The sequence below is a fragment of the Polypterus senegalus genome, chromosome 6 (assembly GCF_016835505.1).
Source record: "Polypterus senegalus isolate Bchr_013 chromosome 6, ASM1683550v1, whole genome shotgun sequence".
NCBI classification, from domain to species: Eukaryota; Metazoa; Chordata; class Cladistia; order Polypteriformes; family Polypteridae; genus Polypterus; species Polypterus senegalus.
This window is the reverse complement of record NC_053159.1, coordinates 115413663-115428185: the sequence shown is the minus strand read 5'-3', so window position 1 is coordinate 115428185 and position 14523 is coordinate 115413663. Positions and strand designations below refer to the sequence as shown.

At 38.8% G+C, this 14523-nt stretch overlaps 1 protein-coding gene across 1 annotated transcript in view; it reads right to left on the bottom strand.

The window, feature by feature from the left end:
• The window catches only part of LOC120531432 (aldehyde oxidase-like), a 68742-nt gene that overhangs the window by 39289 nt on the left and 14930 nt on the right, over positions 1 to 14523 (bottom strand). The window contains exons 9-13 of the mRNA XM_039756850.1: positions 14292 to 14436; positions 11842 to 11934; positions 11345 to 11496; positions 10098 to 10191; positions 5812 to 5921 (exon numbers count right to left, since the gene is read on the bottom strand). Coding sequence (XP_039612784.1) covers positions 5812 to 5921; positions 10098 to 10191; positions 11345 to 11496; positions 11842 to 11934; positions 14292 to 14436 — 594 coding nt within the window. The remainder of the gene's footprint in view (positions 1 to 5811; positions 5922 to 10097; positions 10192 to 11344; positions 11497 to 11841; positions 11935 to 14291; positions 14437 to 14523) is intronic.

Below are 14523 nucleotides of genomic sequence, written 5' to 3'. Positions count from 1 at the left end.
TGCTTCTGCAATTCTGCATCATTGCCATAGAAACATAGTGATGAGCCCCAAATTGGTTGTACTTCCCAGTATGCTGGAGAAGTCCACTCACTATGCATAGCTTCCATAGCTCCCTATATACTACTGGAGTTTCCTCATTGTTTTCCCTTAATTAATATCTTTTCCTACCTTCTTCATTTCCGCTAATGTCCACTGTTGATATCACTACCTAAACTCCACTCGCAACAACTTATTCCTGATAGAAATGAATAAAAAGAATTAAGATTTTTCTCCATAAAATTGTCACTTTGATTGTTAATAGTAATTGATCATAAGAAGCATTATTAATGTGACACTTGAAATGCAGCGTCAAATTAAATACAGTGACTGGAGGACAGATGAACTCTAGATAAGCTTAAGGATCTGGGATCATATGTTAAGAGGTTCAGCTGAAAGCCAAACATCCATTTTTTCAGAAGCCTTTCTTTCTATAACAGGTTTTGAGGAAGGCAGGGTAAAGCAGGAAGCTACTCTGGATAAGCTGCCAGGTTGTTGCAGGCCCAGTCATACTAACTTACTCATGTTAGTTTAAAGATAACAATTTAATGGCAGTAGTAGTAGTAAAGCACAAAGAATAAACTGTAAATAAGCAAATTTATAAAATTGAAAAAAATAACTAGATACTTGCAATTCATCCATACATTTTCTAATGATGCTTTCCCCACTCCATGCTCACAGGGGATAGTTGGAGTTTCAGATGTAAAACATAAACCATGTCATGACTAAATGTCACTCCAACACAGGATGCATTCAATCACATTGGACCAGTTCAAAGTCTCCATTTAACTGTCCACATGCAGAAGAAACTAGTGTGCCCAGAGAAAACTATTCCTAACAGAGAGAAAGTCTGATAATCAGAATGTGAACTCTGGTCTCTAGAACAGTAAGACAATAACCAGTGGACTGTTGTGCTGCACTGCAGGCCACAGATTATAAATTCAATTCTATTTATTTTTGTGTTGCACCCTTCTTACCAAACCAACTCAGAGTAATGCAACATCCATATGTGCCTGTTCTGTACTCTCCCTCAGTTTATGGCAAGCTTGTCATCCCAATTACCATCCTACCTTTTTTTTTTTTTAAATATTTTTAATTTTATCGTAATCATTCCATACAAATCGATTAATTTTTACAAAAATTAGGATTGAAATTGAAAAACAAGTCGACCCCCACCCCTGAGAGAGAGAGAGCATGGCCAACGGGGTAAAATTTAAGGCTCGTAAACATACCTAAATTGGTGAGTTTAATAGACGAATAGAGATGAATGAAAAATAAATGAGGAGATAATTGCTTCTTCTGTGCTTTAAGAGCTTATTCTAAAATATTACTGATTAGATCCTGCCAGGTTTTGAAAAAATTCTGTACAGATCCTCTAACTGAATATTTGATTTTTTCTAATTTCAAATAGTATAAAACATCGGTTTCCCACTGACTTAAAAAAGGAGAGTTAGGATTCTTCCAGTTTAGCAAAATAAGTCTGTGTGCCAAAAGTGTAGTGAATGCAATCACAGTTTGTTTGTTCTTCTCCACTTTAAGCCCATCTGGAAGAACCCCAAACACAGGTGTTAATGGGTTAGGAGTGATTGTGACACCAAGGCTGTCTGAAAGGCACTTAAAAATTTGATCCAAAATGATGTTAATTTGGTGCAGGCCCAAAACATGTAACCCAATGAGGCTTGTACTTGACTGCAGCGTTCACAGGTTGGATCATGCCCTGGAAACATTTTGGAGTGTTTTAGGTGAGACAGATGTGCTCGATATATAATTTTGAGTTGAATAATTGTATGCTTTACGCATATGGAGCTCGAGTGAAGTCTCTGCATTGCTACTTTCCACTCCTTTTCTGATATATTGATTAAGATAAATTTTTCCCATTTTCCTCTTGGATCTTTGAAAGGGAGGGACTGTAAAATAATTTTATATATTGCAGAGATGGTGTCCTTGAAATTGAGCAATATTTTTTCCAGCATGGATGAGGGTGTAAGATGAGGAAAATCGGGCAGGTTCTGTTTAACAAAGTTCCTAATTTGAAGATAGTGAAAGAAATGTGTAGCTGGAAAGTTACATTTGGAATGTAATTGTTCATATGATGCAAAGATGTTGTCTATATAAAGATCTCTTAGCAATTTAATCCCAAATCTTTTCCAGATATTAACAAATGCATATGTTTATGACGGTTGAAAGAGGTGGTTCTCTTGCAGAGGTGCAACAGATAAAAGCTTCTCCATCTCTCCATCTTAAAGTGCTTCCTACATTGGTTCCATATTCTGAGTGAGTGAAGCACAATTGGGTTATTAGTATATTACCGATAACTTGCATTTATTGGGGAACAAAGCAGGGAATATAAAGAAGTACTGCAGGATTTTACTTCTATTTACTTTTACTTATCTATTTGTGTGCAGGTTTTTATAGCTTGTATGTTTGCTGCCCAGTAATAAAACTGAAAGTTGGGTAGAGCCATGCCACCTTCTGCCTTAGGTCTTTGTAGGGTCACTCTTTGGATATGTGGATGTTTTCAGTTCCAAATAAATTAGGTTATTGTTGAATCTAATTGCTTAAAAAATGATTTATTGATGTATATTGGAATGTTTTGAAATAAAAAAGAAGCTTAGGAAGAATATTCATCTTAACAACATTAATTCTTCCAGCTAGAGTGAGATGAAGGGTTGACCATCTATGCAAGTCTTGCTTAATTTTTTCCATACAGACGGCGAAATTTTATTGATAAAGAGCTTTGTGTTTACCTCGAAGGTATTTAAACTGTTCTGCAATGATAAAAGGTAGGGTGTCTAATCTAATATTATATGCTTGAGAATTCACTGGAAAGAGTACACTTTTATTCAGATTCTGTAAGTGCTGTTAAGACTGCAGGCACAGAATTTTGTGGGTCTGATATATACAGTACCATATCATCTGCATATAGAGAAATTTTCTGTTCCAGCCCTTCTCTGAAAATCCCCTTTATTTGATAAGAAATTTGACAGTGAACTACCAGTGGTTTAATGGCGATTGCAAATAGCAGTGGTGACAAGGGGCATCCTTGTCTGGTACCACGTTCTAGTTTAAAGTAGTCTGAACAAATGTTGTTAATACAAACAGAAGCTTCTGAATTGGTATACAGTAATTTGATCCATGGACAAATGTTCGGGCCAAACGCAAATTTCTCTAATGTAGTGAAAAGGTATTTCCATTCAATCATGCCAAATGCTTTTTCTGCATCCAATGATAATAATATTTCTGGGGTGTTTGACTTTCTTGGTGAGTATATTACATTAAACAGACGTCGAAGATTGGAAGATAAGTGGCGACCCTTGATAAATCCAGTTTGATCTTATGATATTACCAAAGGCAGCACTTTCTCCATCCTTCTAGCTATGATTTTTGAGAGTATCTTAACATCATTATTCAGAAGTGAAATTGGTCTGTATAATGCACATTGTAATAAGTCTTTATTTTGTTTAGGAAAGACGGTGGTAATGCTTGGCGAAAAGTTTGAGGAAGAATTTGATTGTCTCTAGCTTCTGTAAATGTTGCTAATAGGAGGGGAGCTAGCTGAGCGGAAAATTTCTTATAAAATTCTGCAGAGTAGCCATCATGGCCTGCTGCTTTCCCCGCCTTGAAATGACTTTATAGCATCTAGTAATTCTGATATCACCAAAGGTTTATCCAATTCCGCACTAAAAGTATCTATTTGTGGTATCTGTAATGTATTCAGAAATACATTAGATTGTAGTGGTGGTTCTCTTGCAGAGGTGCCACAGATAGAAGCTTCTCCGTCTTAAAATGCTTTCTACATTGGTTCCAGATTCTAAGTGAGTGGAGAACAATTGGGTTATTTGTATATTGCCGATAACGTGTGTTTATTGGAGCACAGAGCAAGGAATACAAAGAAGTACTGCAGGATTTTACTTCTATTGCGGACCAAGTCTGTGTATGTTCTTCTATTTGTGTCCAGGTTCTTATCGCCTGTATATTTGCTGCCCAGTAATAAAACTGGAAGTTAGGTAGAGCCATGCCGCCTTCTGCCTTTTGTCTTTGTAGGGTCGCTCTTTTGATGCGTGGATGTTTTGAATTCCAAATAAATGAGGTTATTGTTGAATCTAATTGTCTAAAGAATGATTTATTAATGTATATTGGAATGTTTTAAAATAAAAAAGGAGCTTAGGAAGAATATTCACCTTAACAGTGTTAATTCTTCCAGCTAGTGTGAGATGAAGGGTTGACCATCTATGCAAGTCTTGTTTAATTTTTTCCATGCAGACGGCGAAATTTTATTGATATAGAGCTTTATGTTCACTTGTGATGTTTACCCCTAGGTATTTAAACTGTTCTGGAATGATAAAAGGTAGGGTATCTAATCTAATAAAATTAGATTAGAAAATTAACTTTTTATTGGCGATTGTCCATAGATTGTGTCGTCACGACTTTATTTATGGGCAGTCCCTCAGGTGCGCCGTGAAAGAAAATTTTTGGACTTAGTACAGCGCAACTCGAAAAAGGTTGCCTTTCACTGCACTAAAACATGATATGGGAGTGCCGAGTGCCTGCAGGTGAGCTGACGCTCTAAAACATTATATGCAAGTGCATGCTGTTTAGCACCCGATGACGTGTTCCGGCCAGCCAATCACATGTGGTGCTCGTTCGAGTAGCGACCTGCTCCGAGCATAGCGATGCTCGAGCTGAACACTGATACTTTCTTGGTTTATAATTTATTCCTGTGGGAGAGATATTAAATAATCTGTCCTCTTAAGAAGGCCTTTAGAGTTTCCCAGAGTATTCCTGCAGAAACCTCTGAGGATGTACTGTATTTGTCTCTAGGAAGAAACTGATTTATTTGGAAATAAATTCTGTACAGTTCTCGTCTGCTAATAGAAGTGGGTTAAGACGCCATCTGTGAGGTGAGTGTGTAGGGCATAATGACTTTAGCTCCAAGATCAGAGGTGCATGGTCAGAAATAACAATAGCATCGTACAACGTACTTGCAAGATTTAATCGTAGGCTAGAAATTATTATCTATAAAGAAATAATTTATTCTTGAGTAGCAATGATTTACTGGTGAGTAGAAAAAATATGTTCTTGAGTTTGGGTTTAGAAATCTGCAGGCATCCGATAGGTTGTGGTCAGTTAAAAACTCTGTAATTGTCTTTGCAGTGTTAGATGTCATCCCCCCTGTGACAGGAGTCCTATCTAAGAGTGGATTTAAAACACAATTAAAGTCCCCAGCCATTATAATTTTATGAGTGTTCACATTGGGAATGGATGCAAATACATTTTGTATAAATTCCTTATCATCGATATTAGGTGCATAAACATTTATTAAAATCATTTTACAGTTAAATATACAGTTGCCCATGACCATCACATATCTCCCTTCAGGATCAGATACTACATCTGATGCTAGAAACGAGACTGTTCTATGTATGAGGATTCCCATACCTCTAGTTTTCTTTGTAAAGCTAGAATGGAACATTTGGCCAGTCCAGTCCTTTTGCAGCCGGAACTGATCCTTGCTTAGTAAGTGGGTCTCCTGTAAAAATACTAATTTAGCATTTAAACCTGTTAAGTGAGACAGTACTTTATTTCTCTTTAATTCATGATTCAGGCCTTTAACATTCCAGCTCACAAAGTTAACTGTCCCATCATGGAGACACTGATTCTGAATTTTTGATGTCATTTTATAGTCTTGACTGGAAGTGAAACAGCTTTAACCTTAATTTCCTATTTCCCCAAGAGTTATTGCCATGCAGCCTATTGTTACGTTGGCCATCCTACCTTTTTGGTGTAGGGAATGTACACTGAAAGCATAACCTCCTCTGGTTTCAGAGCAGTCTTTCCAACCGCAGTAAAGAATCCTTCAGTTAAGTCGAGCTTCCGTGAGCCATCTAATTGTCAAAAGAAAAGAAAATAATTGTAAAATATGCCCCTTACTGCATTTCAATACATAGAGCAGGTATCCCACAGTCCAGTTTATATTTTTGCCGCATAGGTTACATACAGGCATGAAAGAGGAGATGAGCAAAAAATATCAGCCAAGATCATCTGGGTCCAGAGGGCAAATAAGGACTACCTGTGCTGGCTGTGAGCTACAAGAAATAGGGCAAATTGAGAATTACTTGTAGAGCATCTCATGAGAAGTGATCAAAACCTTGTGCTTTCATTTTACTGAATAACAGTTTTCATGGGTGAAAACTAACCTGATATGCACATTCCTGTACAGTTGTTTTGTGTTTCCGTACTGACCCCTACTCTCTCTTCTGTTTCTTTTTCCGGTTTCTTTGTGGTGATGGCCTGCGCCACCTCCACCTACTCAAAGCATCATGATGCTCCAACAATGATGGATGGATTAAAAGCCAGAAGTCTACGTGACCATCATCATCAAGTCCTTCCGTGATAACCCTAAATCCAAAGAGGAGTTTTTTTGTTTTTTCTGTCCCCCCTGGCCATTGAACCTTACTCTTATTTGATGTTAATTAATGTTGACTTATTTTGTTTTCTTATTGTGTCTTTTATTTTTCTATTCTTTATTATGTAAAGCACTTTGAGCTACTGTTTGTATGAAAATGTGCTATATAAATAAATGTTGTTGTTGTTTTGTTTGATCACCATTTGTGGATTCAATCAGCCTCAGGGCAAAATAGAGACAAAGAGAGATGAATCAGGTATGGTATTCAAGAGCACAGTTTGGTTGATCTGAACAGTGTTGACTATAAGAGATGGTCCAATTAAGTCTAAGATGGAGTGCTTGTTGTTATAGCTGAGCTACCCACTGCCCTGAGGGCAAATACTTACATTAGGCAAAGGTTAGCAGAAGAAAAACTCAAAGCAAACTATCTGCTGCCTTGTAGGTTAAGCATTTTTCAGATTAAATGCTAGCTGAATACTTTGCCTACACAAAACCATCAGCTTGTCTTGTAGGGTTTGCCTTTTTGGGCAAAGAATAGGCCCACCATTTAAAACTAAGGTTAGCACAGCAAGGGCATACAGCTGTAAAACAAACTAAAGCTTTATTATGGAGGAGTTAATAATGAGTAAAGTCGATCCAATCAGTGCTAGGGTATATTCTGGAGACATGTGCACAAATACAGATATTTCTTAGAATGAGGGATTAAAAAGATATTTCACTAAACAATGGCATCAGTTAAAAGTAAGAATGATGCACCAATTGTGAAAATGGCCGAAATAAACACCAGCAGCCAGAGAGGCCCCTGGAACTAAATTTGGGATATATTTATCAGATTAGTGTAGAAACTCTCACTATCTGCATGGAAATATAAGAAAGTGAGAATGCTGGATATGGGATATAAACTGTTCTACCAGGATTTCATAGATATAATTCTACATCAAAAACTGGAAGAGGCTACTTGTGCAAGTGAAAAAGAGGACAGCTATTTGTGAAGCAAGAATATGAGAAGATGTAAAAAGAATAGAATTGTGGGATTACATCAGAGTTTATCATTTAGCCCTTCATTGTTTATACTAATATTACATCAGATCAGCAAGAAGGTGAAGAAGGAGCCTCTGCAGTCGATGCTTTTTGTTATATAAAAGGTACACGGGAGATACAGGAAATTGAATTAAAGAGATGCTCCAGAGGGGGTATGTGATGAAGACAAGTAGATCAAATCTCAATACATGTTATGAAACTACAGCATTGAGGGAAGGAATGGAAAAATGAAATAGATGAGTCAGAAGAAGTGAATTCCTGTCAGTACTTCAAAACAGTGATTTAAAATGGAGCTGATTAAAAGATCACAAGGATGAAACGTGGCATAAAATGACAAACAAGTCACATTCTAGTCATGAGCACCAGTTGTATAAAGCATATTAAATTTGTATTTAAATCAATTTTGTGAAGGTTTAAACTTTAAAATGCATTTATTTAGAACTATACTCTACACATACAGGTTTCGAGATGTCTTGGAAAGCAAGGAGTAGTTTATAGAAATGACAGCCATGTTTGTTGAGGGTGAGAGAGAATGCTTAAGCATGAGGAGACAAATTCCTTTTTTTAGGATTGTGTGGAATTCTTAGGGGAGTCACAGTGTCTGGATGGGACTCCCCTACTCATATCATTCCCCTCTAGTCTGTTTCACTTCCTCAACAAGTAACTTAAACACCTTCCATATTTTTCTTGTCCTTAAAGTGAAGAAAAAAATGTACAGTCAACCCTCGTTTATCGCGGTTAATCCGTTCCAGACTCTGCCGCGATAAATGAATTTCCGCGAAGTAGAAACCATATGTTTGTATGGTTATTTTTATATATTTTAAACCCTTATAAACTCTCCCACACTGTTAACATTATTAGAGCCCTCTAGACATGAAATAACACCCTTTAGTCAAACGTTTAAACTGTGCTTCATTACAAGACAAAGATGGCAGTTCTTTCTCACAATTTAAAAGAAAGCAAACATATCTTATCTTCAAAGGAGCACCGTGAAGAGCAGATAATGTCAGAGAGAGCGCTCGCTAAGAAAAGCAAACAATCAAAAAAATCAATGCGTACTTTTAAGTATACGGAAGCACCACGATAAAGCGGCATTTTGTGGAGGAGCGTCCTATCTTCTAGGCAAACAGCCACTGTGTAAACAACCCCCTCTTCTCACACCCCCTCCGTCAGGCAGAGAGAAGCAAACAAAACAAGCGCAACGCGGGAAGCATATCTTTTAGCATTGAGGCGTTTTAGTTAATATGTAATACATGCTCTGATTGGGTAGCTTCTAAACCATCCGCCAATAGCATTCCTTGTATGAAATCAACTGGGCAGTCAAACTGAGGAAGCATGTAACCTAAATTAAAAGACCCATTGTCCGCAGAAAGCGGCGAAACAGCGAAAAATCCGTGATATATATTTAGATGTGCTTACATTTAAAATCCGCGATAGAGTGAAGCCGCGAAAGTCGAAGCGCGATATAGCGAGGGATTACTGTATAACTGTTTTTCACATTAAGATAGAAAAACACAAGCCTTTATTAACATGACAATTAATTCACATAGAACTGTCATTCCTAAGTTTATTATTATTTACCCATTCACTCATCCATTTTCTAACTCACATATGCAATTTAGGGACACAGCAGGAAGATGCAGCATATGGGAACAGGGCAAGAACCCATCTTGAATGGGTAACCAGTTCCCCAGAAGGGATAATTTTATTTTTCTCTTTGGTTTTCAAGCTCACAGTTGAGAGGAGGGAAGACTGGGGGCAAAGAAGATTATGTTTTGAATATTGTGACGTTGGTAATATCCCATTACATTTTAGTATGTCTAGAAGTGTCATGTTCTCAGTAGACTTACTGAACAACGCATTTTTGTTGTGGAGTGACTGCACATTTCCAGACTGAAACACAAAGTCAATAAGATCTCAGACCCACTACACCATGCTGTCCCTCTGATAACTCTCCTTCCTGTCATTTTATTGTAGGTTTGTACTTATGTGTTATCTGTATGAACATCAGCAAATGAGACTCCATACAACTGATATTTTTATGAAAACAATGTAAAGTTAAAATGAGGTAGCAGCACTGCTGTCTTTTAATGTGTAGCCGATACAGATTACATTGGTTCTGCCATTATTTTAACAGGAGTATAACTTGCAATTTAAAATTTCAGTTGGGTTTGACTCCTTGTTAATATGTCTATTAAACAGAATGACACTTTGAGATGCTATATTGGTCAAATTAGGGAATTGCTAGGTACTGACATCACTTGGAATCCTGGTATACGGCATATTATGAATTAAGGGAATTCATAAACCAATTAGGTGTTCTAATTACACTCAGTTAGTATGTATATAATGTTGATTGACTGTTGTAAACATCAATGTGCTCCTGAACAACTTTAGTTACTAAAAGGAGCTAATCTATTTAAACACAGTTCATGGCAGCTATTGAACCGATGTGCAATTCTGAACAGATCTTCCTTACTGATCTTTGAAACTGGCATTAGCAGCTTGTCTTTGATGTTTGTCCTATCCATACAGACAATTGTAAGATGTAACAGTATACAACAGCTAAAAAACTAAAAAAAAAAAAAAAAAAAGCAGAGGGTTCAGAACTTACCCTTAGAGAGGATGGTGAGAGAACAGCCCAGTGCTGCCAGAACACTGCACAGGTCAAATTTGGGATTTGAACTCAGAATGTTTCCACCTAGAGACTGATGAAAATGTAAATATAAAGAACAAGATGAGTCATTTTAAAAGAAAAATATTAACAATATTAAAATGGTCAAGGGCTTACGAGACAGAGATTTTTCATTTGCATAGAAAAAGAACTCCAAACTAAATTAAATGTGCCTGATCTGCTTAAGGTGTCTGTTAGTCAGCAAAATTAATGTTTTAAATCAGGGGTGCCCAACTCCAGTCCTGGAGGGCCGCAGTGGCTGCAGGTTTTTATTCTAACCTTTTTTTTTTAACTTCTTTTGAATTCATTTTAATTGACTTGCTCTTGAAGACTCAGACCCCTCAGCTGTTTTTTTTTTCTCCTTAATTAGCAGCCAAACAATCATGAGATACAAAATGAGCCAAAACAGGACCAGCAAACTGTGACCAGCATACAATATCTGAAAATAAAGAAAGGTGAAGATCTCAGGAATGTTGATCTGCTCTTAGAAAAGAGAAAATCCACAATTTCGGAACTGTCTGCTATTGCACAATGAGAGCAGCAACGAGCCATGGAATTGAAGAACGAGTTTAATTAACGACAAGGCTCGGCGCCTGATTAAGTAACTGGTTGGAGTGAAATTGCTTGGAGTTTGAGGCCCTGACTTAGTTGATCTTCTGTTGGCTCCCTCACTTCACGTTTCATTTCTGTTTGGGTGCCATTTAAGGAAAGAAATGAAGAAATTCAGGGAAAACATTTCTTAAAAACCAAGTCAATTAAAATTAATTCAAAAGAAGTTAATTAGCAGCAAAAAAAGGTAATTCATTAAGAAAAGGGTTAGAATGAAAACCTGCAGCCACTGCGGCCCTCCAGGACTGGAGTTGGACACCCCTGTTTTAAATAATTTAAGATTATGGAGAACCCTGCACAGGAAATTTCTGTGCATTACTAATGGGATTTCAGACTATTACAGGAAGCAATCCTGAATCTATGGAGAACCTGCATGGACTATACTTGAAAATGAAATTTCTCACAAATAACTAAAGAATATAAATCTATTTTTAATACAGTGCCTTTAAGATTCTAACCGGTGGACACCCCACACTCCCAGAATGGCAGCTTATGTCACCTAACATTAGAGCCTAATTTTCTACAGTTCACATGGTCAGTGGTTCCTGGTGCTGTGTTTGTCCTTAGCGGATACGTACTGCCACATTCCTGATCTGCCTTGATGCAACCTTGCCAAGTGTCTCAAGAAGGGCCTGTAGCCCTTCGCTTTTCTCTTCAGGCAACATCTTCACAGCTTCCTCCAGCTTTTCCTTTATGGCAGTTAGAGTGCATGCAGCACTCAGAGTTATTCCTTCAAGTCAAAGACAGAAAATAATAAGCAGTGACTGAGAGGTCAAGCTTAGTTTGGGGGAAAACAGAGGCTAGAAATGTTTCAAAAATTGTCCCCATGAATTTTCACTGATAATACTGTCTTACTTATTTGCATTGTTGTTCATGGTAACACTTGAAATGCATCATGAAATTAGGACCCCTTATCCTTCTGAGTGGATCTCGAAGATGAGGCTGTATGCAAACATAACTAACCTCCCCCTGTTCTGCTGTTGGTCCCTCATACTCACCCTGCAATGTGGTAATCCGAATAAGCCATTCCCTAAATTAACCCTATAAAGAGTAGGCAGCAAAAGCAACCATATACCATCTTCACATTCCTTGATTTCACGGAGCTCCTGAATCCTTCCTATGTTGAGAAGTACAGGGTGGAGGATTCCTTTAAATTTCATATCTGGCCCTGTTGAAAAGAATTTTTTTTTAGTGTTAACATCACAGAGCCCCTTTCACAGTTAGCAGCATCTCCGAAATACAATGAAGGCAGAACCTTTAGACAGGCACAAACATCCTGTCTGCATCAGGCAGCAGTGCAGGAAATAACTTTAGCAGGACGCACTCCCTAATGCCAGGTCAGTTCATTGCAGTCAAATAGCTGAACATGCACATTTGGTGGGAGATGGAAGGAGGCAATGTGACGGTGCAGGTCCGGCTCCATGCTCCCTCTTCACATTTGGGAGCCTCTTGAACCAGACACCGTCAATAGCAATGAAGAGCTGTACAAATGACACCACATCAAGCAAGGGGAAGGTGCAAAAGAGTTCAGTGCTTTTATTTAAAAAAACAAAAACCAGTGTCCAAAGTGCTGCTCTCCACCTGTGAAATAATCCATAACATGAACTGCGGAGGTTAAAGTCAATAAATAGAAAAATCAATTAAAAACAAGCTTAAAACAACACAGTGCAGGAAACCCATTTTAAAATCCAACAAGCCCTGGTGCCTTCCTTTAAACTTGATGTCTCTCCGGCCTATCCTTTCCAGACCTCGCAGCCTGGAGAGACGTCGACCCGCCGATCCCAGTGTCCTCGGGCAACCCCTAGCCCTGCTCTACCCGAACCACAGCTAATCCAGGCTCCACCCAGCGCTGGTGAGCTGTACTTCACACCTGCCAATGGCTCCACCCGGTGAAAGTACCCCTGAGCATGATCATGATGGTCGCTCCTGCTCCCAAAGCGCTCAACAGGAGCCAGTGGCGCGGACCATCACTAGGAGCCACCCACAGCTCCTTCCTGAGCGATGGTCACTCGCACCTCCTTGGAGCTCAATTCCCGTCCACCTGCTTCCCTTCTGTTCACCGGCTTGTTTGTTTGTTTGTAACCTCCGTTCTCTCTTTTTCTTTTCTTTCTCAATCTTCCTCCGCGGACTCGCGCGTCCCATTTTTAAATGAGGTTGTGTCACAGCTGTGTCGATGAACAGCTCCCAGCGCCATTTAGTGTCACGGACGATTCCCCCACCTGTGCACTTAGTGTAGGGACATCCGCTCCCGCCAAGCCACCACGCAACCTCCTACCAAGACGCGAGTGCGGCGATTATTTATTGAAAAAGGTGCCAGTCAGCCGCGGACCTCACTTTACCACAGGCAAGAGGCTCAAGTGGACATACTCTGGATATACCGACATCAGAGCAGTTAAGTCAAATTAGACGTAAAGAGAAGAAATAAACACTGCACAGATAGTGAGCAGACTGGAGATGTGATTTGGGAACACACAAGGTATGAGTTTGCTGTTTTGTTTGGGGAACATTATAAGTCTGTGGTGCGATTTAAACCCCTAATACTTTATACATTAGGCAGCTCAGTCTGTAAGTACAGTACTGAATGTGCAAAGAAAATTATATAATTATGATTCTACTTAGAACGTATGGCAGCATGAGACCACATAAAAATACTGCAGATTTCCTAGAACTGTTAAATACTGTACACTGATATCCTTACCATTGTTATACATGATAAGCTGGATAAGCACACGGCTCCCACTGTCTAGACATGCACAGCGTGGATGGATTTACTTATTCAATACTTTATGAGCGGGCAGTATGTGGCACTGCCACCACACAATTCGTGAGTACTTGAAGCTCCCTATACAGTACTTTTCTGTAAGTGTTTTCCCTGAAACTCCTAATTTAATTCCAAAACACAGAGTAACTGTGTCCTCTGGTGCACAATGGGAGATTTAAACTGCTCTAATCATTTGGCACATTACAAGCTTTCATCAGTAATAATTTTGTGTAAAAACTGTTGATCTGTTGGGGGCACAACCTCCTTGCACCACAATACACCATTTGCCAATATGTGACACATGCATTTTACAGTGCAGAATTGCTTTAGGTATATTTATGTCTGCTCCTGGCCTTTAGGCATTTATTTGTTGACTTTGGGTATGAATGAGATGGTGTAGGAGCAGTATTTTAATTAGGTAATACAGTATATACTGTAGCTTTCTAGTGCCTTTCAGGAATGGCTCCAAGTTGTTTATTTAGAACTTGATTAGCTGAATTAGCACCATAGTGGTAAGTGCAGTTGACTCACAGCTCAAGACATAGGGATTTGGCAGCTTTGCAGACAGGCTGAAGGATATATGAGAGCTTTGACAGGAAGGAAATGAGAGATAAAGGAAAGTGATAAACAATGAAAGGGAGTTCTTGACCAGTAGAATCAGTGCTCAGCTCATATAACATGAAAGAGCAGTGGTTTTCATGCTCCATACAGAAAATCAGGCTTAGATTTTGGCTTGTAAAATTCATGGACATTCAGAAACTCACCCACAGTTGTGTTTCCAGCCACTAGAGGAGCTTGTGGATACTGAGACTTCAGCTCTAGAAGATCCTCAAGGTCAGCAGGAGTGATCCACTTAATGCGGTCTCCTTGGAACACCATCCTCTGGTGTGACTGCTTCTGGGCCACTATCTGCACAGAGAAGCAAGGCAATCCCAGGCCTTTAGCTACATTTGGCTCAGGGGGGCTTTACACTGATGCTGGCTTCCAATTAAAATA